The sequence below is a fragment of the Heterocephalus glaber genome, unplaced genomic scaffold, assembly GCF_053883595.1.
Source record: "Heterocephalus glaber isolate CG9 unplaced genomic scaffold, H.glaber_assembly_v1.0 deba00001564, whole genome shotgun sequence".
In the NCBI taxonomy this organism is placed as follows: Eukaryota; Metazoa; Chordata; class Mammalia; order Rodentia; family Bathyergidae; genus Heterocephalus; species Heterocephalus glaber.
In genome coordinates, this window is record NW_028258351.1 from 15,463,242 (window position 1) to 15,491,196 (window position 27,955).

General features: G+C 49.1%; 3 protein-coding genes across 6 annotated transcripts; 2 read left to right on the top strand and 1 right to left on the bottom strand.

The window, feature by feature from the left end:
* Positions 1–51: 51 nt before the first annotated feature.
* On the top strand, positions 52–27,944 carry Ctns (cystinosin, lysosomal cystine transporter). Of its 4 annotated transcripts, none has more exons than XM_087191657.1 (14): positions 245–433; positions 2,488–2,567; positions 6,765–6,843; positions 7,520–7,604; positions 14,638–14,741; positions 14,851–14,982; positions 15,671–15,770; positions 15,859–15,978; positions 17,334–17,504; positions 19,129–19,246; positions 19,535–19,649; positions 20,043–26,292; positions 26,740–27,188; positions 27,381–27,944. In XM_087191657.1, exons 2-12 carry the CDS (start codon positions 2,507–2,509, stop codon positions 20,158–20,160), a joined length of 1,203 nt encoding a protein of 400 aa, XP_087047783.1. In that variant the 5' UTR covers positions 245–433; positions 2,488–2,506; the 3' UTR covers positions 20,161–26,292; positions 26,740–27,188; positions 27,381–27,944. The 4 variants fall into 4 exon arrangements, with proteins under 4 accessions (XP_021094166.1, XP_087047783.1, XP_087047784.1 ...); XM_087191658.1 differs by having other exon boundaries at positions 20,043–23,936; XM_021238507.2 differs by lacking the exon at positions 245–433 and adding an exon at positions 52–178 and having other exon boundaries at positions 20,043–27,188.
* Positions 21,990–26,935, bottom strand: Tax1bp3 (Tax1 binding protein 3). Its single transcript, XM_004857218.4, has 4 exons — positions 26,791–26,935; positions 23,787–23,906; positions 23,298–23,375; positions 21,990–22,992 (listed from the first exon to the last, which is right to left on the bottom strand). Exons 1-4 carry the CDS (start codon positions 26,827–26,829, stop codon positions 22,855–22,857), a joined length of 375 nt encoding a protein of 124 aa, XP_004857275.1. The 5' UTR covers positions 26,830–26,935; the 3' UTR covers positions 21,990–22,854.
* On the top strand, positions 27,423–27,944 carry Emc6 (ER membrane protein complex subunit 6). Its single transcript, XM_087191662.1, has one exon. It carries the CDS (start codon positions 27,423–27,425, stop codon positions 27,753–27,755), a length of 333 nt encoding a protein of 110 aa, XP_087047788.1. The 3' UTR covers positions 27,756–27,944.
* Positions 27,945–27,955: the final 11 nt, after the last annotated feature.

A 27,955-nucleotide genomic window follows, 5' to 3' on the forward strand; every position in this document is an offset into this window, starting at 1 on the left:
AAAAAGGCGGCAGAAGGCGGGACCTAGAGGCCCCGCCCCTTCAGGCAGAAGTTCCAGGACAGTGGAGCTGAGTCTGATTCTCGCTCGCCGAGACAGAAGCTATGAAGGCTCAGAGAGCCTTTGTGACCCTAGGAATGGTTTGATTTCCCTTCACCCTGGAGCTCGCATCTCTGCCAAGGTGCCTGCGCCTCTCTGCGGTTCCCCCAAACTACCCAGCTCTTTCTGGTTAAGACTCGAGAAAACTACAACTGCTAGAGCACCTCCCGCAGAGATCTGGTCTCCACGAGTCAGATGACTCGAGTCAGGTGACAGCTGGCCCGCCCTCACACAAAGTCAACCCAGCCCGGGGAAACCAGGTACACTCCGAATAGGTACCTGGCGCGGAGTTGCTTCGTCTCGTGAGGTCGGTCCCCGAATCCTGGGAAGATCTCAGGTGAGAGCCGGCAGGGCCTAGACAGCCTCTCCGCGTTTCCCAGGCGGACCTCTGAGGCCCAGAGACTGACTCGGCATATCGCTTGGGCAACCTGCAGCGGCTACAGGTCCCCTCACCCGCGCTTGGGTTCCATCTCCTACCCCTGCACAGCCCCCGGTTTAAAGCGCCCGGATTGGGGTGCGCGGAGGCAGTCACCTGGTTGTCAGGGTGGTGTGGGTAACTGTGTTCCAGTGTAGTTCGATCCCCTTCCCGCCTCCTGTCAGCTGCCGCCTAAATCTGAATTGGGGAGCATGCGGATTGCATGAGACAGGCGATTCTCAGAGAGGACCATTCCTGGAGCCACTGTTGACTTATCCGATGCTGGGCTCCGGAACACTAGGCAGGAAAAGAAACACCCCTGTGCCCCCCGCCGCCCTCTGGGGTTCCCAGACTGGAGGAAGGGAGAACACCTGGACCCTACCCTTTCAATAAGATTGAGGAAAATAACTGTGCTTTGTGAGAGCTTGCCAAGGCCACTTGGCACCACTAATAATCACATTGTATCATACAGTATTTTTCAACCTTTTTTACCCTCCTCAACCCATCTCCTCTTGAGATTTTAATGCTGGTGATAAATTGTATTTGATTATGTATTATAGCCTTTATTGCTTATGTATAATGGTTTGAGAGCTAAAACCATTGTAATTTTTTTCTTTTTTTATTTTATTGGTACATTTTAGATATACATAATAACTTTCATCATAGGAAATTTGTACTTGTACATGATATATATCTTACTTCTTTTTTTCCCATTCCCCTGCCCTCCCTTCAACCCGTATTCCTCCCCTTAAAGGCTTTGTTTCCTTTTTTTTTTCTTGTCCTTTCTTTCTTTTACCCATCCCACTCCCTTGTTCCCCTTTTCATTTGAATATTTTCTTCCCATTTCCCCGTATCTTTTATACATTTTGGTCCTTATTTATACTTCTAGTTTCTCACACCAGAGAGACAATGCAGTTTTTAAACATGTGTGTCTGATTTATTTCACTTAAGAGTAAACTATTGTAATATTTTAAGGGGTTTTTTCACATCCCCCAAAACCAAGTTTAGCCCTTTTGAGAATGCATGCTTTATATTTCATCTCATTTATGAGGTAGTTACTACCATCTGTTTCCCCATAAGGAAATTGAGGGGGTCACAATAAAAAGTCACACAACTAATAAATGGGGGAACTCAGGTTTGAACCTGCATAGTCTGTCTCCAGAGCACACACCCCTTTCCACATCTGTGTTACCTCTTCAGGAGTTCCCAGTGGTGGGACAGAGGTCAGCACTAACAGATACCTGGCAGAGGGGAGCTGCTGCAGGAGATCCCTCACTCCAGATTCGTCCCAGAAGGGGACTGTGGTGATGGGAGAGGCTCTTGAAACTGGTGACATCTGAATGAGGCCTGGAAGATAGATCTTAATTGGGAAGAAAGCCACACCAGACAGAACTCACTGTCTGAGATGCTGTTTTGATACTGTAGGTTTTACAGGCTACTAGTTGTATATGATCATCAAGCTTATGTTTTGAAGAATTTTAATCAATTTATCTGTCAGCATCTATCTTTCCTAGAGTCTTTCCTCCAGGGTGTCTCAGCCTTTGGGGCTGGGAGACTTTTGCTGACCAAGTGTTTGAGTTTCTCAGTCCACATGTTTTTGTGGAATGAGAGAAGAGCTAGTTTGGGTGAAAACAAAGTTTTACTAAGCCAGTAAATCTTCATTCTCTCTGTTAACCAAGTTGCAAGAAGCAGTTGAGGAGGGAAAATTTCAAGTCTGGGTTTACTTCCTCAGAGTGGCTTTACACAACCTGCTTAGCTGCTCTGAGCCAGTTTCCCTGTGTATCAAAGAAAGACAAGTCCTCTCTGGGTTCCCTTCTCTAAGGATGTGATGCAAAAGCCAAGCAGTCAGAAATGTGAAGTGAAAGTTCTTTATGAGCTGTCCAGTTGCCATGGTTCCAGGTGGCACACTGTCCACCTGGAGCTGAGCTGATTCAGCCTTAACATGAAGTTCTCTTGCTGTTTGTTTTTCCTCCTAGTTCGGAGAAATCAGGGAACATGATAAGAAATTGGCTGCTTGTGTTTATCCTTTTTCCTCTGAAGCTCATAGAGAGATGTGGTAAGTTTTAAAACGGATCATCAACTTTGTAAAAAAGGAAATGGTGGCTGTTAGAGTGAGTAACCGAGGGTTCAGTACTGTCTAGGCCAAATGTCTGCCTGCACCTCACCCAGGGGTGCTGGACCAGACCCAAGTCTGGGTTCCAGGAGCTTTACAAAGAGCCTGATGATCCCACAAATAATTGGCCTTCTCTGCCCTGGGGTCCCTGTTACTTTTTCCATATGACCAGAGTCAACAGTTGGTTCTTAGTATCAGACTGTATAACTTGTCCTCCTTTGGAGCACCAGCAAGCCAAGATAATATCTGTAAAGAATGGCTTATGTTTCTGCCCTATAGAAATCACCGAAAGAGCTGTGGGTCCTAGGAGACACTGGGGAAGTGGATGAGGTAGCCACCTTGTAAGAGAAGAAAACCTACCTTAGAGGAGTGCAGAGGAACAGGGTGCCACACCCCAGCAGGGCTGGTGGGGAGGCACACGGAGAATGGGGTTCATGTCCCACCATATCCTGAGTCATTCCAACAACTCTCCCACTACCCAAAACATTTCTGGAATTTCTTCTATGAAGAGCTTTGTTTAGCACTCAAAAGGAGTGCCACACCCATTACAGTATTTTGATCATTAGCTTATCTGTTGTTAAAAAACAAATACATTTTAAAATCTCTGACTAAAGAGTTCAAATGAACCTGGTACAAACAATAAAAATCCTGCACACATTTCCCAAGAATCATGTATAGTCTGGCTGCACCATTTTAATTATCTTGCCTCTTGAATCTCTGAGAAAACAGTAGGCATCCGACCAGCTCTTCCAGGTTTGTTAAATATGAGTCATGTTACTTTGTAGTCACAAATGTGGGTAAGCAATTTCTGAGAGAGGAAAATTCCTTCTGTCTATGGGGCCCAGGGTTTCTCAGTAGGGATGCCAGAGTCTCACTCTCCTGCTGGGCCATGCTCTCTGGGAATAAACTCTGAGTCTGTGTGCAAGAGAGGGTTGTATGGGGCTGGGGATTTAGCTCAGTGGTTCGGCCGCTTGCCTCACAAGCACAAGGACCTGAGTTCGAGCCAGGGTACCAAAAAAAAAAGGAGAGTTGTATGCACATGGTTGTGTGCACATCCGTGGGCAAACACATTTACACTTCTTTAGTTGTGCTAATGACTTACCCAAAGAACAAAAACAATCCAGCTGCTACAACTCTAGTTAAGTGGAGGGGAAACAGGCCGGGGCCTCCCCAAATTCACAGAACTAGAAAGTAACAAAGCTGGGACTTACATAGGATCTCCACTCCCTTATATGATTGCCTCCTTTCCTGAATTCCATTATGAAAGATTAATAGAAGCTAACATAAAATCAAGTGACTGGATTTCTAATGTCATTCAGATGTGTCTGCTCTTTGCTTTGGGGAATGATCATTAAGGATACTGATGACATCATTGGCCTCTAAAGTTTTTTGTCTCTGACTTTTGGGGGAATCTAAGGCAGTGCTATCTGATGGCAAGAACTTGGGCTTTGGACTAGACAGGCCTGAGTTTGAATCCTGCATCCACTATTTTTGAGCTATGTGGACAAGACACCTTCCCTCTTGGAAATTTCAGTTTCCTTGTGTGTAAAGTAGGAATAAAATTACCTACTCCCTGTTGCAATAATTACAAAATGGGAATTAACATGGCAGAGTGGCTAGCATGGGGTGGATACAGACTGGGGAAAATGCCAGTGAGTATTAGTTTTTTTTTAAAAACTCATTAAAGGAAACTTGGGGTGGTCTTACCATAACTCATTTGGTAATTCTGATATAGTTTACAGAGGCTACCACCCCAGACTAAACTTTAAAATGTGCTTTCTCAGGATATGATGTGAGCTTCTAAACTGCCTCCTGTCTTGGGCCAAAAAAGTCCTGCAGTTAAATTTGTAATGATTTGGATGATAAAAATAGTAACCGACAGTGATTTAGCACTCTCAGACCATGTGGAAAGCATGTCACAAACACAATGTCCCACAAATCTTCCCAGTGACCCCATGAGACAGTTCTTATTTTCCCCATTTTACAGGTGAAAAAAATGTAAGCTCAAAGAGGTTAAGTGCTTCACTCAGTGACCACACAGCTAGGGAACGTCAGAGCCAGTATGGAACTGTGTGACTTTCAGAGCCCAGTATGACAGCTGCTTCGCACTGCTGTCTTCTGTGGTGCTGAGGGGGAAATAGCCTCTAATCTGGTGCCCTGAGAGTTCCACCCTTCTCCTTTAACATCCAGGGACTGTGGGAGATCTAAACACCCTGACCACCATCCCAACAGAGCCTAGCGACCCAGAGGTATGAGTGGCTGCCTGGCATCACTTTCAGTGTCCCTGTCCTGAGCAGTGGCTTGTTCTGGATCTTGCTTATCAGGTGTGGTTCTGAGCTCTAGTAAAATTTAACAGGCAGGGACAGGAAGTCCTGCACTATCCCAGAAGGGCAAGCCCAGCACAAAGCCTCCAATTGATATCAGAGTCGTGAGCATGAAAAACAAAGGGCAGAGTGGCCAAAGCTGCCTCTAGTTAAAGGAGGACTCGGCCCACTCTGAGCAGCTTGGCCTCTGCAAGGGCCAGGGTGGGGATATCCTGCTCTGAGAGACCCAGCCACTCAAGAAGGGACTGGAAACCATGGACAATGGAAGTCTCAGTCCAGGGAATTGCAGGCTCAGGATAACCTCCATCTGCATTCATGCTTGCCAGGCTAGGACAAAGAAGGCAGCTCATATGTGGTCTGAGAGGTTCCAGGTGGCAGTGCTGGCCCCCAGAGTACAAGTCTGTGGCTGGGTGAGGGCCCTGGAGGTGTCCAGGCAGAGGAAGAAGGGCTCCCGGGTAGGAGGACTGAGAAAGGGAATCAACATTGGAGGTTGATTAGGTTACTGAAGTTCCCTGCCAACCTAATTATCCAAAATTCCAGCTGTCAGTTCTTCGTCTACTGCCTTGGAGGGGTCTGAGCAGAGGATACCTGGACCCTACCTGGAATCTTTACTCCTACAAGGACCATCTTCATCATCAAAGTTGAGCACCTGTATCCCCACATGGGTGCCCTTTCCCATCCCAGTCTAGATTCATGATTGTGATTTGACCCCTAGGCTGTGCATATCCCTGAAGGTGGTGAGGCAGGGAAGACAAGATGAGCAGATGTAGCACAAGGCTTTAAGTACAACTAGGAGTGCAGAGTATGAGGAGGTGCCCAAAGAATACAGATAAAGCTCAAAGAGGTAGGTTAGTTATGTTCTGCGACTAAGGTGCTTTGGGGTATTTTACCTCCCAAGATGATGGTCATCTCCTCCCCTACCCGGGGATTGAACACAGGAACACAGGGCCCTGTGCATACTACCCACGTGCTCTACCACTGAGCTACACCCTAGCCCAGTGGTGGTGAACCTATGGCACCCATGTTGCAGTGGGCTGTTTGTACCATTGAAAGTTCTGAAAGGCTCACCATCATTGCCCTAGCCAGTCCCCCCACCTAGATAGTTTTCTAAGACCCAAACAAACCTGCTTCCTCTTTCTTCCTGGAGGCCTATTTAGCTACCTTATCCTGAGTTAACACCTTAATCCCAAGAGGAAATCTTTGATGGTGAAACAATGGCATTCTTCATTATTCTCTAGTCCCCAGCATATGCTCAGCCTCAGGAAGGCGATATTTAAGGATCCACCCATGGGATGAGCTGGATCAGTAAGGGAGGCCAAGAGGCTCTTTAGAAATGTGTGAGCTGTACTTCATGCAGATCTGAGAAGGGAGGAAGATGCTGGACCAGTTCTTCACCATTTTGTCCCAATGAACAGAGGAGACCCCTGTGGTGTCCATCTGAAGAGGTGGTTTCAGTCCATTGTTTACAGTTCTAGATGGTGCCTTGAATTCCTTTGATCATTTTTAGGCTCCAAGGTTCTCAAATGATCTGTGAGTAACTTGGAGGCCCTCAAAGCCGGTAGAGGAGGAAGCTCCAATGCTTGCTGCTCTGGCCTGTTCACCCTCTGTCTCTGTCTCACATGGGATAAGAGTATAGATGAAGCCCAGGTATCCTGTCCCCTCAGGAGCCTCAAGCCCCTTCCTCTCTTCACCTAGAAAGTTGGATGACCAGTGAGTCAGAACTTAGGAATTCAGATGCCAGGGGTTTTATGCCCGTTTCTCATCATGGTCTGAACTCTGATCTGATGACTCATGTCATTGACTTGGGTCCTTCCAGAGTCAACTGTCAGCCTCACTGTTCCTCCTGTTGTAAAGCTGGAAAATGGCAGCTCGGCCAACGTCAGCATCACCCTTGGGTAAGTTCACAGGCTCTATTCTATCTTCAGCCCTACTTAAGACAGGCCTTACAGCTGTGTCAGAGCTAACCCCAGCCCAGTCTGTTCATATTTCAAATGTAACCCTTGCCTTGTAGCTATACAACAGACCATAGAAAGAGCATTGGCACTAGCCCCAGCTACAGAGAAGCCATTCCATTCCCAGTTCCTTCCATCTCTGCATAGCCACACTTTTGTCAATTGCCCAAGTCCTTTTGCCTCAACTCTCCCCTCTCCAGAACCCTTGAGTGGCTTCCTGGTATCCTCTAAATTAACTCAAGCTTCTAAGCCCAGATGTGAGGCCCCATGGGCTACTCCCAGAAAGCCCTCATCTCCTTTAGTCAAATTCTGACCTTCGCTCCAAGACCTGCTCAGACTTGACCCTCTCTGGGAGAGCCTGTCCACCTCCAGCTGCCTCATTTGTCAGTCTGTGTGCTGCCTTTTCATGTTCCCACCCCCTTACCTAATCTCCTAATAAAAGTCAGAAAACGCCTAAAGAGCAAGGATTCTTCTTCCTCTTCACCCTTCAGGGTTGAGCATACAGCATTTCCTATTCTTGAAGCTAGAGGAATGAAGGCCCCATGTGAAATCCAGAGGCTTGGTTTAGATCTTGTCGTGTTCCACTTCTCAGCAATAATCAGACTCTTGTCTTCCACAGGGAGCCATTAAATGCAACCTTGGTGTTCACTTTTGAAATCACATTTCAGTCAAAAAATAATACTATCCTTGAGCTCCCTGATGAAGTAAGTAATGAATCTTAACTGATGGGTAGGGAAATGCTAGGTAACAAAACTTTGTGGCTTCCTCTGTTCTATCATTTTAGAAATTTGTGATTTAGGCTTTGTTCGTCTCTTTGAGGATAAGCATTTTATGCCATGTAGTTTGAATTAAGAAGGTAATAGTAAGAAGCCTGTAGGAAAAGTAGTTTTGAGAATGTAGTTGTTTTGTTTTGTTTTTTGAGACAGGATCTCCCACTGTAGTTCAGACTGGTCTTGAACTCACTATGTAGGCCAGGCTGCTCAAATTTGCATCAGTCCTCCTGCCGCAGCCTCCCAAGTAAAGAATGTGATGGTTTCTAAGGCATTTCTACTCAATAGAATTCATGGACTAGCAGCCTTGGCCTTGCTTAACACTTTAGGAGCAGGGGAATACCAAGTGGTAGAACACTTACCTAGCCCTGGTTATGGGTTCCATCCCCAGCATCACCACCACCAAAAAAAAAAAGTTTAGAAACACAGATTCTGAGGCCCCATTCCAGACCTACTGATTCAAAGTCATCTTGTTAGCAAAGTTCCCAGATGATTGAGAGCCATGTTAAATTTTATGAACCACTGTTCTGAGACACCATTGGTTGGGTGTCATTTACAAAAACCAGTCAGAGTACCATAATACTGCCTGGTATAGTAGTGATAATTACTCATAACTTTATGCATTTATCAATTTTCATATACCCTGCTTCCACCTTCTCAAGGATGTGAGCCAGTTGTCATACAGCTAGATAAAAAACATCAACAAGGAGGCAGCAACTCAGGGAAAATTCTGGTTTTAAAAAGCCAGGTACATGCTTGTAATCCCAGGCTGAAGCAGAATTGGAAGTTTGAGGCCACCAGTGCAATTTAGCAAGACCTTGTCTCAAAATTTAAAAAAATTAAAAGGGCTGGAGATGTAGCTTAGTGGTAAGAATCTCTAGATTTGATCCTCAGTACAAATACAAAACAAAAAAAAGAAAAGTCAGGATGAATAGTTTCTAAGGTTTGCATTTAAATCAGTGGTCCCATAAGTGATACCGTCTAGTGATGTTATAGCCATCTTAGTTTGTGTACATACACTTCAGGATGTTCACAATATTGTGAAATCACCTAATGGCACATTCCTCAGAGTGCATCCCATTGTTGAGGGACATGTCACTGTACTTGAAAATTACTAAGAGAGTAGATCTTAAATGTTCCTACCACACACACACAAAAAGTGATGGGGGCCAGGGATGTAGCTCAGTGGCACTGCACCTGCCTGGCAGATTGCAGAGTCCCAAGTTCAAGTTCAGTACCGAAAAAAAAAAAATGATAGAGCTGTGAGGGATTGGACTCATTAAGAGTATGTTAATTAGCTTGATTTAATCATACTGCAACAAATACATATATCAGAATATCACGGGGCTGGGGATTTAGCTCAGTGGTGCAGCCACCTGCCTCGCAAGGGCAAGGTCCTGAGTTCATTCCCCGGTACCAAAAAAAATATCACATTGTGCACTGTAAATATATCCAATGTATTTGTCAGTTATAATAAATCTGGGAGAGGCACAGCAAGAAAGCCATGCAGGGATGAGCCCAATGACTGAGGCACATCCTGAGGCCCTCGGTGGTTATGGAGATGGACTGCAAACCAGCCCTGAGCTCCACAGCAAGCAAACAGCCATGAAACATGATCAGACTGAAGAGTTTGGGAATCAGCATGGCTAGGGTATAGGCTAGTGGTAGAGCACTTGCCTAGCATACACGCAGGCCTCTGCATTGATCCCCAGCACTAGAAAAAAAAGAAAAGGAAGGCAGGAGGGAGGGAGGGAGTGAAGGAAGGAAGGGGTTTGGGAATCTGTGATCTGACAAACTGCATTAGTGAGAGAGGGCTTTAGTCCCACCAGAGGGACCCTGTATGAGAGGTGGACCTCTCCCCTGGCTCCTATGAGCACCATATAGTGTTAGTGCCATGTCTCACAGCTTCCCCTCTGCCCAGGATACAAAGCCAGTGTGCAGTACAGGAAGGGCCTCCGGTTCTAACAGCAGGTCTAGCAGGTAGCCCTCAGGTCTGCTTTATTCAGAGATCACAGACTGAGAGGAACAGGTGCTGATCCATTAGTTTGGAGCCAAACATCTAAGTAAGAGTATCATCTTCTAAAACCAAGTGAAACTCAAACATGCCAAGCAAAAAAAAGCCTGCCACCAAAAATCCTGGACTGGCCAGGGATGTAGCTCAGCAGCACAGTGCCTGCCTGACAAGCTCGAGGCCCTAAGTTCAATTCCTGGTACCAAAAAAAAACCCTCTGGACTATACAGTGAATCTGTGGTGTCAGGGTAGCAGTTGCCCTTAGGGTTAGTCGAGAGACGAGAGGGGTGGAAGAGGGCTTCTTGGGTGTTGGAAATGTTTGTTTCTTCATCTGGGAACTAGATGCATTCAGTCTATGGTTATTTCATCAAGCTGTGATGTGTAAAAGATTAACAGTGGGAGTCAAACTTTATTTTTTATTTTTTATTTTTTTGTATTAAATTCTTTTATTGGTACATTGTAGGTATACAACACAATTACATTTCTCATTGGGAATTGTACCTTTATATAATGCATCTTGGTTCTTATTTTTTCCCCATTCCTAGCCCTCCCTTCACGCCCTCCACCCTTCCCTATTTACAAAGACTTTATTTCCATTTTTTCCATTTCTCAGCATTTTTTCCTTTCCCTTCTATCCTTTCCCCTGCCCCTCCCACTACCCCTACCCCTTTGGACCTTTTCTTCCTATTTTACATTATCGATTATTCATTCTAATCATTGGTACATGTTAGGTATACAATATAATGACATTCATCATTGGAAATTTGCACCTTTACATAGTCTCTCTTGGTTCTTAGTTTTCACCCTTGCCCAGCCCTCCCTTCAACCCCTCCAGTCCTCCCTATTTACAAAGATTTTGTTCCTATTTTTCCATTTTCTCATATTAATCCCATTCCCTTCTATCCTTTCCCCTACCCCTCCCACTTCCTTCTCCTTTGCCCCTTTTCTTCCTATTTCACATTACCTATTAAACCTTTAGTCCTTATTTACACTTTCAGTTTCTCACACCAGAGAAACTATTTGGTATTTACACTGTGTGTCCTGTTTATTTCACTTAAGAGCATTGCCTCAATGTGCATCCACTTAGCTATAAATGTCTCTAATTTCTCATTTTTGATGGCTGAATAGTACTCCATTTTATAAAAAAGCCACATTTTCTTTATCCAGTCTCCAGTTGATGGGCATTTGGGCTGTTTCCAAGTTTTAGCTATTACAAACTGCGCTGCTATGAACATGGGTGCACATATATAACTGTGGTATGATTCTTTTAATTCTTTGGGGAAGATCCCCAGCAGTGGAATAGCGGGGTCAAATGGGACTTCCAGTCCTAGTTCTTTGAGGTATCTCCATACTGATTTCCACAGTGGTTGCACCAGTCTACACTCCCACCAGCAGTGGAGCAGGGTTCCTCTTTCCCCACAGCCCCGCCAGCATTTGTTATTGGTTGATTTCATGATAGCAGCCATTCTTTCTGGAGTGAAGTGGAATCTCAGCATTGTTTTCATTTGCATCTCTCGAATGACCAGTGATGTTGAACATTTTTTCATGTATTTATTTGCTATTGCTACTTCTTTGTCTGAGAAATGTCTGTTCATTTCAGATGCCAATTTTTGGATTGGGTCTTTAAATTTGGGAGGTCTGATCTTTTTAAGTTCTTTATAGATTCGAGATAGTAGACCTTTGTCTGAGGAAGAACAGGTGAAGATTTTTTTCCCACATTGTGGGTTGTCTCTTCACACTGCTGGTGGTTTCTCTTGTTGTGCAGAAGCTTTTTAATAAGAAGAGATCCCATTTGTTGATTGTTTGTGCTAGTTCACGGGCAACTGAGGTTTTGTTCATAAAATCTTTTCCTATACCAATGTCTTCAAGGGTTCTACCTAACCTCTGTTCCAACTGGTTCAGAGTTTCTATTTTAATATTTAGATCTTTAATCCATTTTGATTTTAGTTTAGTGCATGGTGAGAGATATAGGTCTAGTTTTAATCTTTGGCAAGTTGAAGCCCAATTTTTCCAGCACCATTTATTAAAGAGGCTATCTTTCCTCCAGTGAGGGGGTTTGGCTCCTTTGTCGAAGTTGAGATGGCTGAGTGTGTCTGGCGTTGTTTCTGCATCTTCTGATCTGTTCCACTGGCCCTCAAGTCTGTTTCTTTGCCAGTACCATGCTATTTTTATCACAGTAGCTTTGTAGTAGAGTTGCAGGTTGGGGATTGTGATACCCCCTGCCATGTCTCTGTTACCTAGAATTGCTTTTGCTATTCTGGGTCTCTTCTTGCTCCAGATGCATTTTTGAATTGTTTTCTCAAGGTCTATGAAGTATGCTGCTGGGATCTCAATTGGAATTGCATTAAATCTATATAGCAGTTTTGGAAGTATGGCCATTTTTCACTATATTAATCCTACCCAGGAGCAGGAGATGTCTGTCCATTTTCTGATACCATCTTCAATCTCTCTTTTCAGAATGCCAGTTTTCAGAAAGAGGTCTTTGATTTCTTTCGTTAGGATGATTCCTAGGTATTTCAGTTTTTTGGATGCTATTATGAAAGGAATTATTTGCCCTATTTCTCTCTCAGTGAGTGTGTCATTGGTGTAGAGGAAAGCTATTGATTTTTGTGTGTTGACCTTGTAACCAGCTACTTGACTGAACTTGGTTATTAAGTCTAGAAGACTTTTGGTGGAGTTCTTGGGGTCTTCTATATAGAGTATCATGTCATCTGCAAATAATGACAATTTGACTTCTTCATTACCTATCTTTATTCCTTTTATTTCTTTCTCTTGTCTAATTGTCGTGGCTAATGTTTCCAGAACTATATTGAACAAGAGTGGTGATAGTGGACATCCTTGTCTTGTTCCTGATTTTAGTGTGAAGGATTTCAGTTTTTGACCATTTAGTATGATATTGGCTGTTGGTTTTTCATAGATGGCTTCTATCAGTTTGAGGTAGACACCATCTATTCCAATTTTTTGTAGGGTTTTTATCATAAATGCATGTTGGATTTTGTCAAATGCTTTTTCTGCATCTATGGAGATAATCATATGGTTTTTGTCCTTGGCCCTATTGATATAGTGTATTACATTAATTGATTTTCATATATTGAACCATCCCTGCATCCCTGGGATGAATCCCACTTGATCAGTGTGTATGATCTTCTTGATGATCTTCTGCATTCTGTTTGCCAGTATCTTATTAAGGATTTTTGCATCTATGTTCATTAGTGAGATTGGTCTGTAGTTCTCTTTTTCAGTTGGGTCTTTCTCTGCTTTGGGGATCAAGGTGATGCTTGGTTCCAGGAATGAATTTGGGAGTATTGCTTCCCTTTCAATTTCATTGAAGAGTTTAAACAGTCAAACTGTTTATATAAGATAACTTCATAGGCACCTGAACCCACCTGTCAGGCTGCTACCTTACCAGCTCTACTCCATCCAGCTCTAACCTCTCCTGTCCCCTAACATAACATCAGAAGCCACTGGTTAGAACCTGGTCTAGGAGCCTGGCCAGTGAACTTGGATAAAATACTTCAGCCTGACATAACAGTTTCCTCATTTGTAAACATAGAATTTATAACTTCTACCTGATCACACCATGGAGATTAAAAACAATAATATCAAGAATAAAATGTATGGGATGATACCTGGCAGGTAGAGAGCATTCAGTAAAAGGAAGGGGCTGTTATTATTTCATTCTGCCTTGTTTTGGTGGATTTCTGATTGACCAGTTTCTCCCTGCCTACCTCCAAATGGATTTACTAGATACTGACAGATGTGTAAACATTACAAGGAAACTGTTAAAAAGAGGAAAACGTAAGGTGATAGGAAGATAAAAGAGCCAAAAGCAGTACCGTCGTCACACTGTGGCTCACAGGGCACACACCAGAAATTGAATGAGGCTTTGTGGCAGCTACTTGCCCCATTTCCACTGTTCTGCCAAAGCCCCTGATTTCTGGTCCTAAGACCAAAAAGGCGGTGCCGCAGGGATCCTCTATAAGAAGGAGTGCTGCTTAATAACTCCCATCCTCAAGGACCTGCAATGTAGGTTGAGGGTGGGACCCAGGGTATTATATAGGGAGCAAACAGATTGAAGACTAGGAGACAGTTTGGTTCAGTAAAGATACAGTCCCACTCCCTGCTGTTCTGGGGGAATTTGAAAGTATCAGGAGGAAAGATTGGGAAATCAGATGCTGCAGGCAGGGCTCCAGGCCCACTTTCCTAGAGAGATGAATTTGTTTTTCTTTTTTTTTTTCCTGTACTGGGGATGGAACCCAGGGCCTCTCACATGCTAGGCAAGCAGCACTCTACCACTGAGCTCCAGCTCCAGCTCCAGCTCCAGCAGGGATTTTGATAAAGATTGGGATGAATGTGAATGAAACCATTCTCTTTGCCAAGTGTTTGGTATTTGCACCTCCTCTGCTTTGTCACTTGGCAGGCAGGCAGGGCGAGAGGCACACATCTTTCATGGATGTCAGGGAACCTAGTAATGATGGAAATAGAAGTAACATCGTTGTCATTGTACAGCTGTGGTAGGACGTATTCTCAGCTTGCCGTGTGCCAGGCTCTGCACTGTAAGATTTATAGAGATCGTGTCATTCATAGTAACCTTGTAAGGTAACACTTGTGTTATTCTTGTTTACAGATGAGCAGACTGAGGTCAGACATTGAATAACTTGCCTGAGATGATATAGCTAGTGAGAGAAAGAAAGCCATCCCACCTTCCCCCAGAGATTAGCCAGGGGGAGGACCCAAGGACTAGGCTACGGTTCTGCTCAGAAAGTCTCACACAGGCTGTGCTGGGATTTGAGTTGGCTGGGCAAACCAGCATTTCTGCCTCTGGTTAGTGAGCTCTTAGAGGCTTGTGGGCTGTGTGCCTCTCTCTGTTGCCTTGTTCACAGTCTGGAGCCAGACTCTTGGTGGGGCCTTCAACAACTGTATGTGGCCTCAGATTGAATTCAGTCTTCCTAACAGGTTGTAGTGCCTCCTGGAGTGACAGAGTCCTCTTTTCAAGTAACATCTCAAAATGTTGGACAAGTGACCATTTATCTGCATAGAAATCATTCCAACCAGACCAGGTAGTTGGGCCTCTGCTCCCACCTATGTGGAATTAAATGATGGAAAGGGAGGTTGCACTGGGCGCAGAAGTGGGGCCTCAGTTCATCCCATCCCCAAATCCCCTTCTAGCTCAAGGATACTCTTCTTTGTGATCCGAAGCAACATCATTAGCATCATAAACCAAGTGATTGGCTGGATCTATTTTATGGCCTGGTCCATCTCCTTCTATCCTCAGGTGATCAAGAACTGGAGAAGGAAAAGGTAAGAATGGGTGCCTTAGTGGGGCAGCAGGTAGCAGATGCACTCTCCTCTTTCCTTTGACTGCCCTTGCAGGAAAGCTGTTCTGATGGGAAAGCTCTATCTAAGAGCCTAGGTAGGACCTCCAGGGCTGGGCATTTGGTCCCTTGCCCAGTCCAGCCCATTCTAGGAAAACAGCAACATGAGACTTCTCAGCTAAGCCAAGACTGGCTGGGTAGGAAAAAGGCCACCAGAGTCTCCTCAGCCCTACAGATCAAGTGTCACAGCATACACCTGCAGCCCTGGAGACAAAGCACTTCCACTGTGATTTTAGAAAAAGTGAGTGTAGGCCTGGAGTCACATCTTTGTGAAGCAAGGACACAAACTCTTGCAGTCACCCTAGCCATGTGGGCTTCTTAGCAGAGAGTCAGGGAGGGAGATGCTGCCTCTCTGCAGGAGGCCTCCATACCTCCCAGTCCAGGACTGGAGGAGCAGGAGAAATCTCAGGAGCAAGGGAGGAAAGGCAAGAACCTGCTCTCAGGAAGATGGGTTGGGTGGCATCAACTGTGGTATGGAGAGGGACCTAAAGACAGTGCTGTCCTTGTGACCAGCAGAGCCCTCCTTCCCTTGTGTGCCAGGAGCTCTGTCCCTTCCCACTGCAGTGGTCCCAGGCCTCACCCCTGCCCTGCTTCATCCTCTCTGCCCCCTGCAGTGTTGTTGGTCTGAGCTTCGATTTCTTGGCCCTGAACTTGATGGGCTTCGCGGCCTACAGTGTGTTCAACATTGGCCTCCTATGGGTGCCCTACATCCAGGTATGACACTGCCCCCCACACACAGCCACCCAGACCACTAGACAGCCAGGCTGCCCCTCACCTCCCAGCTTCTCCCCACCCCTAACAGGAACAGTTTCTCCTCAAGTACCCCAACGGTGTGAACCCGGTGGAATATAATGACGTCTTCTTCAGCCTGCACGCAGTTGTCCTCACCGTGATTGTCATCATACAGTGCTGCCTCTATGAGGTAAGGAATGAGACCTGAGCCTAGCCCACTTAGGACTGCCTGAGCCAACACCCGCCCCGACCCAACCCTCATGCCACCCACCACTGCCACCTGCCATTCCACCTAAGACTCAGACTCCTCAGAAAAGACATTTTCATTCATTCAGCATCTGCTTCCCAGGCCTAGGCCATGACCTAGGCCTGAGCTGGGTGGACACAAGGAATACCCCCTCAACCCAAGCCCTCAAACCGCCCCCCAAGTCTGAAGTGAGGGACAGAGAGAGGCAGGCTGAGAGCTGTGTGGAGGGGGACACACAGCCATGGAGCCGAGTGGAGGCCAGGACCAAGCCTTAGAGGTGGAAGAGAGAAAGTGTCAGGAAAATGACACCTGTAGTCCAAGGGGGGGACATTCCTGTGGTAAACAGGAAGGGGTCAGGAACAGAATTGTGGAGGCCAAGCAGCATTTGGGAGGAAATGTGAGCAGATGGGGCTGGTCAGGGTCAGGGTCAGGGTACCGGTGGGGGAGCCACCTGCTGAGAGAGGTCAGGAGGAGCCTGGACTCAGGCTTGATGCTAGGGGACCATCAGAGTCTCCATAGGGAGACCCCTAAGGCAACAGTTTTGCTTTTCCTCCCCTGTGGTTGTGCCACTCCCTCAGGGAGTTCCCTTCATGTTCTCTAAGGCCAGAGGGGGCTGTGTGGCTTCCACCTTTGTGAACCTTCTAGGTCTTCCTACCTTTGTTCTGATGCTTTAGTGAAGGAGGCCCACTTTGGAGCCATGTCTGAAGAAAGGTTGGTGTGGTGGACAAAATCCAGAGACCCTCTCACTCCATCCTTTCGTTTTTGTTTTTGTTTTTGGGTACTGGGGATTGAACTTGGGTCCTTGTGCTTGTGAGGCAGACGGCGGAACCACTGAGCTAAATCCCCAGCCCACACCCTATCCTTTCACTTGGCCTCCAGTGTTGGATCTTATGTCCCTGGCAACCTGAGCTCCTTCAGAATAAGTTCTAGAAGCCCCCAGCTCTGCAAAGTGGGACTAGAAAGTAGATGGGAGCCAGAGAATCCAAGATGGACAGAGCAAGAGGCCCTGATAGTAAAAGAGATGGGGTTGGTGCTGAGGGCAGGAGAGGCCTGGCACCTTACCCACTCATTCCATGATCCAGATGGAGCCCAAGGATCTGTCCCCAACCCTGCCTTTCCTTGGACATAGCAGCCCAAGTTCGGGCCACACAGGCTGTGTCAAGGCCAAATCTCCCCTTCAGCCCTCCCCAAACCCCTTCTTCCACACCCACCCAGTCCATCTGTGGCCATTCCCTCCTGAGACCTTGCAGCAGCCTCTGGCCCATCTGCAACCCTGCCCCTCTCCATCTCATCCTCAGCGAGGCAGCCAGCGTGTGTCATGGCCTGCCATCGGCTTCCTGGTGCTCGCATGGCTCTTCGCAATCATCACCATGATTGTAGCTGCAGTCGGGGCAACCACATGGCTGCAGTTTCTCTTCTGCTTCTCCTACATCAAGCTCGCTGTCACGCTGATCAAGTACTTCCCACAGGTACTTCAGGGCCTTCCTGCATTTCCATACAGCTGGCAGCATGAGAGAAGGTGAGAGGTACTGACCCTGGGGTCTCCCTTGGGCCAGCTCTTGCTAGGGCAAGGAGATGAGGGTGGAAAGCTGCAGTGGAGCTGGTGAGCCCAGACTGGCAGAGCCCCGCTCACATAGGAAGTTGGTGGAGGCTCTCAGACCTCAACGCTCCCAAGTCAGGTTGGGTAGGTCTACCTTTGACTGCCCCTCAATACCACGGTGGCAGTGGGAGAATCAGAAAAGAGTAAGCAGAAGGAACCTGAGCCCCGCAGCCACCTTCTAGGGAGAAATGTTCTCCCCGGTTGTCCATCAGCACCTTCCCATGAATCCTAGTGCTCCTGTCCAGGTCTGGAGACTTAAGAGTCAAACACATCTTACCCCACAGGCATAATGGCCCAAGCCAGGGGCTGGTATGAACTGGCTGCCAATTGCATACTTCCTGCAAATCTAGGACCACATTTAACTCATCTCTGAGCGAGAACCCTTCAGAGGGTGTATGTTTTGCTTGCACAGGGAGCTTTGTGTCCCATAAGCTCAGAAAGGAGAGCACTGGCCAGGAATAGGGCTAGAGCCTGAGGGAGTCAGCACTTGGTTCAACAGCCCTGCAGGCCAGGCAGCTTACGCAGGAGTCCAGCTGCCTGAGCAGCACTGAGAATGTTGAAGCTGGGAACCTAGGGTTGGTTCCAGAAGCGTTGGGATTCTGGGGAGCGGAGAGTCTCTGGGGAAGTGGCCTCCATCCCTGTATGTGGGACACCTTGGGGCTGGGAACCTGGGAGGCAGGCACCCCAGTGGGAGATACTGGAATTGGCTGGGCCTGGAGAGGTAGCAGCAAATATGCAAGTGGGTGGGAGAGGACAAGGATGTGGACCTGAATCTCACCAGAGGCCAAGCCCTCCCTCCCAGGTAATAGGAAGACAGATGGAGCCAGACAGAAACCCAGAGGGCACAATAGATCTGGAGGAAAGCAGCTGTAGGACCAAAGTAGTAGAAAGAGGAGAGTGTCCGAGCAGACCCCTAGATCTGGGAAGCCAAGGAGGAGGCCCTGGAGTCCTATCATGGCTGAAGTGAAAGTTGGGTACACTCTCCAGATGGGGACATTAAGGTGAGGAAAACTCAGACTTGCCCACAGTAACACAGTTCCAGAGATGGAGCCGGGATTCACATGAGCAAGTCTGGCTCCCAGACTGTGTTCTTAAGCACAGTACAGAGTCCAGGCTGAGTCTGAGGACAGCTTCATTGGAGGTGAAAGGAAGAATCAGTCAGTGGGAACCCAGGATAGGGCATTGCCCGCCAGGGAGGGTGGAGAAGTTGGGCAGGGCAGGGCAGTACCCCTCACACAGACTGGAGTTGAGAGGTGCCAGGGTGGGAGGAGGCAGCTTTGCTTGCCATGCATGAAGTTGAGATCCCAGGACACCCAAATATTCTCTCGGCTGAGGCGTTGTTGGAGCCCAAAGGTCACAGTGTCCTTTGGAACTGAGGCCCAAGCACATGAGTGGGAGGAATCAGAGCTGCCCTTGTTTGGAGTGGTGGTCACAAGGCACAAGAGGCAGCCACCCAGCCCCCTCACAGCCTTCCATCTGTCTGTCTGGCCCAGGCCTACATGAACTTTTACTACAAAAGCACCGAGGGCTGGAGTATTGGTGGTGTGTTCCTGGACTTCACAGGGGGTAGCTTCAGTCTCCTCCAGATGTTCCTCCAGTCCTACAATAATGGTGAGTCAGCCAGAGGGCTGCCCCCCTGCCCAGTGAGTGGGGGCCCAGGGTCAGGCCAGGCATCCTGGGTCTCCCTCCAGCCCAAGTCAGGCAACCTAAGAATCTAAGCTGATCCTAACCCCAAAAAGAGACTTCCTGGGGGCTCCTGCAGCTAGAAGAGGTGCATTTCCTGGGTGGATGGGGATCCCCAACCTCCCCAACCCCGACCCCAGTCCCCAGTCCCACATGCTCCAGTTGCCTCAGGAGCTGCTCTCTAAAACTGAATTCTGTCCCTCTGGCTGTTAACAGACCAGTGGACATTGATCTTCGGAGACCCAACCAAGTTTGGCCTAGGCATCTTCAGCATCTTCTTCGATGTTGTCTTCTTCATCCAGCACTTCTGTTTGTACAGAAAGAAACCAGGGTACGACCAGCTGAACTAGCACCCAGAGACTCGGTGTAAACAGCTGGGGCTGTGGCTCTGGTTGGGGAAGGCTGCACCCCACAAAGACCAGAGAAGTGGCTGGGATGCAGGCTGGTTCAGTGTGCCAACAGAGAAGCGCTGTCTCGCTCAGGGCCAAATGCCTTAAATGCAACCAACCTGCCTTTGCTGGGCCCCTCCTGGGCCACAGAGGATCCTCCTTCTGGGCCACAGAGGATCCTCCTTCTGGGAGAGACACCTGACTGTGCTCCGAGACTAAAGCAGGACCTCAGGCAGCCCCTCCCAACCTCCCCAGAGGTCTCAGTCCTGCCAGGCCTCATGGGCAGGGCACCTGGCCCTCTTGCATCTTGATGCACCATCTCTCTTTCCTTTAAGCCTTCAGGCAGCATACACAGGTCCTGACAGCCATCCCAGGCAGAATCTGATGCTGAGCCTGCAACCGAAGGCCTTGCCTCAAACAACCAGTGTTTCTGGGAGCAACTTGAAAGGCTGACCTTGCAATCAGGAAAGAACAAGGGTGCCTTGCTGTGCCGATGGACTCAAAGGTGCCAGTAGTGGAGAGTCAAGGACTTCGGGGTTAGGCCTTGCAGTCCATCCTCTGAAAGCCACATTCCAGACACCTGCTCATTCTACGTAACTCCACTTCCATGACTGCAGTAACAGGGCCTGGTAAAGACTATTCCTGAGTCCCTGTAAGATGGTTCTGACTAGTCTCACACCCAGTGCCCTCTGGATCTTTACCATAGTCAGATACCACACTAACCCCTTTCAGTTTTTGGAGGGATGTTTTGGAAACGGCTTACTCTCTTTTGCCTTCTATCCTACCTCCACATTCTGAGAGACAGATAGGGCCTCATCTGAGTGCCCCTGTTCCTAACCCAGCACCTGGAGAGCAGGACACACCCTCTACCAGTCTGTGCCTTACAGGCCTGTTAGTCCTGCCAAGTGGTGAGAGTAGCTCCCCTGGAAGGGAGGGCAGGCCCCTTCCCTTTCTTTCTCCAGACCCCTACATGAGATTCCAACTTTTTGGTTATAGAGGAACCCCAGAAAACTTGAGATCCCCTGAACACAATGCTTATGGACCCAACCCTAGTCTCAAAGCTCCTTCCCTCCCACCCCAAGCTGTTATCCTACAGCAGGAGGAGACGGACCCAGGATGTGCCTTATAAATGCCTTGAGCTTATCAATCCACTCTTTTTTTATTCAAGACCAATGCAAGGGGCCTGTATCCTTTTGCAAAACTTGGCTTTTCTGCATACTCTGAGCATTTGCTGGATGCAGAAAGCAGGTATGCTGGCCTTCAGAACCAAGTCCTTGGGGCTTAGGAGCCACCTTTGCTCTCCTGTGAAGGCAAGCATGGGGCTGTGGAGTTCATTGACCCCAGGTGTCTGTATGCTGAGCCTCCGCTTCATCAGGGGAAGCCCCTGCTGGATAGTACAAGACGCCTGCCCGTTCAGGGCCAGGTAGATCTGCCAGTACCAAGGCACAGGAGCTGCTCAAACCATAGATGTGAACAGGTTGGAATATTTAAGGGCACTGGAAGGAGGAACAGAAAAGGTCCTGCTGTAACAACTACCAAGGAATTTAAGGTGCTTTCTCTAGGGGAGAGATTGCAGCCTTAAGCCCACAGACCTGTTTGATTTCAGCCATCAAGTTATTTTTATAATGTGTGTTACTGGGCACTAGACTTTAAAAATGAAAGATTTCAAATTCTGGACTTTTCTTTACAAATCTGCTTTGGCAGTGCTAGGTAGGTCCAGAAGTGGCATTTTCTTCCCCAAACTGGTGGACAGAAGGCCATGTGCTTTCTGCCTCACCGTCTGACTAGCTTTTGGCCCCTGAAAACACCTGGAACCATGTCCCTGACTGTGGCTCAGGGCATCCTTAAAACTCTTAGGTGCTTTTCCCATGAACCCATGTGGCCGCGGGAGGCCCCTCTCAGGTAGCAGCTGAAGCTGAGTTACACAAGGGAAGTTAGGAACACTTCGGTGCTTCACAGCAACACTCAAAAAAAAACGCACTCCAGACACTCTCCACCCCGATTGCAGTGAAGGTGCTCTCAGATAAATAGGCCCTTGCCAAGGACACTGGGTTTCCACTGAGGCTTCTTTTTTTGTGCAGTGGTGAGGTGGAACCCAGGGCCTCACATTCGCTAGGCAAGCACTCTACCTGAGCAACACTCCAGCCCCTACAGCCACATGCTTTGAGTTGGGCTTTGTCCCACAGCAGCAGAGGACAGGCCAACATCCTTAAAACCAAAGCATTCATCCCAAGTCCACCTCCCAAGTACCATTACCCCAGGCCTCAAAAGACTTCTACAAATTCCAGCATTTTGTTTATTGGGCACAAGATGTCAGGTGTGGGGCAGCATCACACTGCCCATTTCCACAGTAAAGTAAGGCTTATTTATGTGCTAAGAGTAGCTGCTCCCAGATGTGAATTAGCAAGCTAACTTCAAAAGAATTGGCATCTCCAAGTATTAAGATAAAAATGATTTGTATCAAAGTTGTAATTTAAAAAAATACAAAAGTTAAACTGACAGGCACAAAGAAAAGTGGCAATCCTGAGAGCTGCCCAGAAATGTCAGCCTTGAGCCTCATTTAAATCCTATAAGCGGGCAAACCCTGGGGAGACCAGCACCCCTCAGGGCGGGGAATGGGAACCTGCTCGTTTCCATCCAGGTGAACCTTCATAGTGCCTCTGGCAGTGTGCGGGTCCAGCCCCCACCAGGCAACATGGTGGGTGAAGTGTGGGACATAGGCACCTCAGAGGTGACATGAGGGCTGGGCCAAGCCCTGTGGCCAGGGGTGAATCGGGAAAAGCTGGCCCCACCTGGCATTCCCCAGCTTTGGCAACTCTGAGAAAGTAGTGTTTCCTGCGAGCCTGGACTCTGCAGCAGCCAGGCAATAGGGTCTGGGGGCTGAGCCTGTGGTCAGTACAGACCAGCTATCACTCAGCTCCAGGCCCCTGTTTCCAATCCTCAGTGTCCAAGGGGGAGAGAGGGTCCCAGAGCCTTGGCCTGGGAGTGGGAACAGAAGGCAGCTGGCTCAAGCCTCTGGGATCAGCTCTGCCCTTCTGATGTGGGACCCAGCACGCAGCAGAAACCAGGAGGAGCAGCAGACAGAGTGTGGAAGTGGGGTCACTGTACAAACAGGTGGCAGGCACGAGTTGGGACCATGGCCGGGTGCTAAGACAGCATGGACTGCTGCACCGCCTTCTGCAGCGACTGTCGTGTCACCAGCAGACGCACAACCTCTTCTGAGCGCTTGGTGAGCCGCTTCCGGGCTTGGTCGTGTGTGACCATGGTCATGTCCCAGCCATTCACCTAGCCCAGGGAGAGAACATAGCCCACCTCAGCTCCTTCACCTCCCAGATCTGGAAGCAGAGGGCTCTTGGTGGGGAGGGGGACCGGGGACACCTAAGCAGGCCCCCAAGCTGATATCCCAAACCCTGTACCAGAGCCAATGCTCACAGGAGAGCGCCAGCTTCCTCTGGGGCAATACCAGCATGGTTTCAAAAAACAGCTTTGGTGAGTCCCTCCCCACTGCAAGGCTAGGCCTGCCCCTTAACCCCAAGTACTTCAACCCCTCTTGGCCAAACTTTGCTTTCTTCCTTTGAGACACTTGTTACCTGCATGATCTTGTCTCCAATCTGCAGCCCAGCAATTTCAGCCGGGCCTCCTTCAGACACCCGTGTGACATAAATTCCCTGGAGAAAGGAAGCCCAGGTTAAACCCTGTGATTGCTGGACAGCGGAACTCAGCACGGTATACTCCCAGCTACCCCTCTGTCTCTGTGCCCAGCACCTCAACCCCTAGTATATCCAGCTGGTACAGGCTGTGCAGAGACAACCAGGGGGAAGAGTGACTGCCCCAGAGGTGCTCCAGTTCATGCTAATGGCTGCCTCCTCCTCCTCCTAGGCTGTCTGATCAAGACGTACTAGGCCTCAGAGGAACACTCCTTACCCCCAGCCCTACTTATTCCCATTGATCATTTCATGGACCCTCTTAGGATTGTCTGAGAGAATGAGCCCTGTGCCTTCCAGAAGGCTCAGGAAGCAAGGACTCACCATCTCAGCCGTCTGTGCCCTACACGAGGTACAGGACCCTAACCCCCTCACCTTATCTGTCTTGTCTTCAGAGAAAGGATTCTGAGAGGGATCCTGGTCAATTCCACCTCCAATGCTGAAGCCCAGAATTAAGTTCTCTCCTTGTCGAAGCTTGTGAATTTCAACTCTTTGCTGGCAAAGAAAAAAAGCAAGTTGAGCTAGGTGGGTGAGTGGAGAATGAATCTGGTCTGTGTCCCCAACAGCAGCCCCAGCTGCTGGGCCAGCTCGAGCTATGCCCAAGGGGCGGGCCGCAGGACCCTCTGCAGGAATCCAGCTGGTCATCAGCCTGGGAAGGTGGGGGCGGGCGCGCACGTTGGAACTCAAAACTTGGCCACATGGACCTACATACTGCATAGCCCTCCGCCCTCAACCTTTCCCCTATTCCTCAGCCTTGGTCAAGATGTGGTCTGAGCCCCTCCTAGCCCAAGAGCTACTGTCCTGTAGCTTCTATGGATGGGAAGTCCGCCTTTTCCAGGAAGGACTACACAGGGCAGGAGGGGCCAGGCCCTGAAAAGATGTAGATCTCTTGCTGAGGCAGGTAATTGCTGAGGCAGCCCAGTCACGAGGCATGACAGGAGGCACTCGGAAAAAGATCAAACTTGCACAGAAGGGAGAAGGTCTGCTGACCAAGGGAAGCAGAACAAAAGCTTAAAGGTGCTATGGATCCATGTTCTTGAGACCAGTGTACACCATGCAGGATGCAGAACTGGGAGGTGAGATGGGTTGAAAGTCTGAGGCTGAGGCATCAGGAAGGCTATGGGATGCAGGCCCCAGGGACTCAACCTAGATTGCGGAGGGGGATCTCCTGAAGTCCCAGACCCTGCTCTTGTGCAATGTTTAGCATATCCTAGGACTCTCCCATCACACTCAGGGACTTAGGTCCCCAATTGTGCTGGGCGCCTTTCAGAGCCCTCAGCAGGTAAATGCTCTAGTCACCAAATGCTGGGAGCCAGACTAGATCACCTCAGAAGCTCAAAGTTTTAACCTGAAGAGGAAAACAGCAAAAGTCAACTTGATCTGAATATGAAAAGGCTTCACAAAGGAGAGATCGTTTGCACCAGGTCTTGAGGGGATGATGGGTAGTAAGGTGCCTGCCTTTGACACTGAGCCCACCGGAACTCAAGAGAGTTGGGGAGTAGGGCAAAAGGCATGGTCAGGTTTGGTGCTGCAACAGCCATGCTGGTAGTTAGCAGGGGAATGGATATCACAGAAGTGGGATGGGGATTCCAGAGGACATGAGCTACTTAGAAACTGAGATCCACAGACTTGGAGACTGCTCATGGAGGCAAGGAATCAAGCACCCAGGCACCTGGCCTGACTGAACACAGCCATCAGATGGGGACCCAAGGGGAGGCCCATGTGGAGTTGGAGTGCCGGCAGCTATCTGCATAGGTGTCCAGAAGGGAGACCCGTGGAGCCAGAGTTCAGAGGAGGGGCCAAAATGGCCATAACACTGAAAATGTTAACTACAGGGGAGAAGGACAGACTGGGGAGGTAATTTCCCCCACCCTATCCCCAGTACAAGACGGTGAGAGGCCAGACCCCACCCACCATGGTTAGGCAGGCTCCTGGTAAAGGAATTGGAGGGTTTGGGTCCTACAGCTTTGAGATAGACCTAAGGTGGGCCATTTATGTGAAGGAGGAGGGGCAGGAAGCACAATGCCTGAGGCCCACTCACCTGGGGCCTCTGCCCAAAGATGTGAGTGAGCTCCAGGCCTGCTCCAACACACACAGGCACACCCACCCCCGAGGTCAGAAAAGACGCCCAGTCACTGACTTGCTGGGAGAACTCAGGTAGCAAGGTGGTGCTCACTGGCGCCTTTTTTGCAGCTAAGGAGCAAACCTACACCCTTCTAGAGGGATCTAGAAAAGCCAGTCTGGTGCAGGCAGGGTGAAATTTAGAACGGCTGTCAGCTGGTCCTGCAGTGTTTCCTTCTAGCTCAAGCCTGAACTGGTGAGGCTCTAAACTCTTCTCACATGCCACCTTTATCAGTGGTTATTTTGCTCCCGCCCTCCTGACTAGCACACCCATCTGAGATGCCACCTTCAGTCCCTGTGGCTCCAGGGCTGGGACTTTCACTTAACCCACTGCCTGCCAGGCAGTCATTTCTTCTCATTTTCTGAAACCTCTGTGGATCTGGGCTGGAGATCTGGGACCATCCCGAGGGCTTCTTTTATGAATCTGGCGTCATTTTTATGAATCGACTCAGTTTCACCACCTTTCCCACAAGGCTGGCCTCCAAGTCCCATCAGGCTGTGTCACTGGCATCTAGGTCTACTATCCCAGTCTCCCTTTGCCTATGCTGAAAGCACCCTACACCCAAGACAAACCAAGAAAGTGGCTATAAGCCTGGGCTCACTCCTAAAGAGGTACTCTGGCCTCAAGTGTGGGGCGCGGGACTTGAACTTTGCCCCAAGGCCTGGGGTAAAAGGCAAAGTTCAGACAAGGATCAGGCCAGTTGTACGCATATTCGCTGTGGACCCAGCAACGGTTGGGTCCCTGGGAAGAGGCTGAACGGTAAGGGATAAGGGGCTTCTACCGCAGGCGCGGGCAGCTCTATCCCCCAAATCTCTCTCCGACGGGCGGTGGCGGCGGCTGGAGCGGAGGAAGCGCTTCCTCATTCCAGAGGCTGCGCCTCACAGACGCCGGGGCTGGCGCCCGCCCCCCGCAGCTACCCAGCTGGGGACACAGAGGCCCGGGTCGGGGGCTCTTTCCCAGACTTACGCAGCCGAGGCCTTTCTCCGTCCTCCCGGCCGCGGCCGCCTGGGAGGAATCCACCCGGCAGCGACAGTACACTGGGTCTGGCCCCTGAGAGGGTCTCGGTAGACTCTTGGGTCCTAGCCCTCTGTTTCGAGGGTAGACGAGGCTACAGCACTGCTCCAGGAGAGAAGATCAGGGCTCTGGCCACCGGTTTGCACGCAGGAGCCCTGGGTTCGACGCTTTGTCAACCTGTTTTTGTGTCAGTTTACCGCTCTGCAAGCAAAGACGAGAGGGAGCCCGCGCGAGTACACTCACCACCACGGCGGTGACCGGCTGACCCGGGATGTAGGACATCTCGATCCCAATCTGGCAAGCAACTACCGCTCGAAGAATCCCGCAGCAAGAATCCCCGCGACCGCGACCGCGCCCTCGCTAGTTAACAAAGGCATCCCGGTTTGGCCCGCCCCCTCATGAATACTTAATAAATCTTTAGCCAATCAGCGGTCGGAGCGCTGTTCGGCTTTCGGAAGTCTCGTTGCGCGCGTAAAGAAGCAAGAAAGGGCGGAGCATAGGGGAGGAAGGGCGGGTCGAAGGATTTGCGCATGCGAGTTTTGAGCCCTCCCAGCTGCCTTCACGGAAAGATGGCGTTGCTGGACTGTCTATTGCTTCCTGTGTGAGGGAAAGCCAAGTGACTGTCTGTCCCCGCGTTCCAGGTAACTGGGAAAGCCTAGCCAGGGAATGCGCACATTGTGCCGACCCCCGGATGGCCCAAGCTCTCAGGTTTCTTGGCGTCTTTTGAAGATCCGAGAAGTGCTGGGTTTCGGAAGCCCCCCCCCGGGGAGGGGGCGGGGTGAACCCAATTCGCGAAGCTTCTGGCGCCGCTTGTAACTTGGTTTTCTCCACAGCTCCGCGTCGTCAAGAAGGCAGAGGTTGAACCGGCAGATGCGATGGCAGCGGTGGTGGCCAAGCGGGAAGGGCCGCCGTTCATCAGCGAGGCAGCTGTGCGAGGCAACGCCGCGGTCCTGGATTACTGCCGCACCTCAGTGTCAGCGCTGTCGGGGGCCACGGCCGGCATCCTCGGTCTCACCGGCCTCTACGGCTTTATCTTCTACCTGCTTGCCTCCATCCTGCTCTCCCTGCTCCTAATTCTCAAGGCGGGAAGGAGGTGGAACAAATATTTTAAATCACGAAGACCTCTCTTTACAGGAGGCCTCATCGGAGGCCTCTTCACCTACGTCCTGTTCTGGACATTCCTCTACGGCATGGTGCACGTCTACTGAAATGAGGGCAGGGGTGACTTTTTGAAGAAAAAACCAGATCGGGAAGACTGCTGTCAGAAATTAACACCGTGTAGACTTACTTAGTTTTTAAATTGTTGAATTCGCTGTTTGTTCTGTAACGTTATAAATAATTTATATCTGAAGACAGAGAGCCTGTAATATTCTTCAGATTAAATGAAGTGTGAGACACTTTGTGGAGT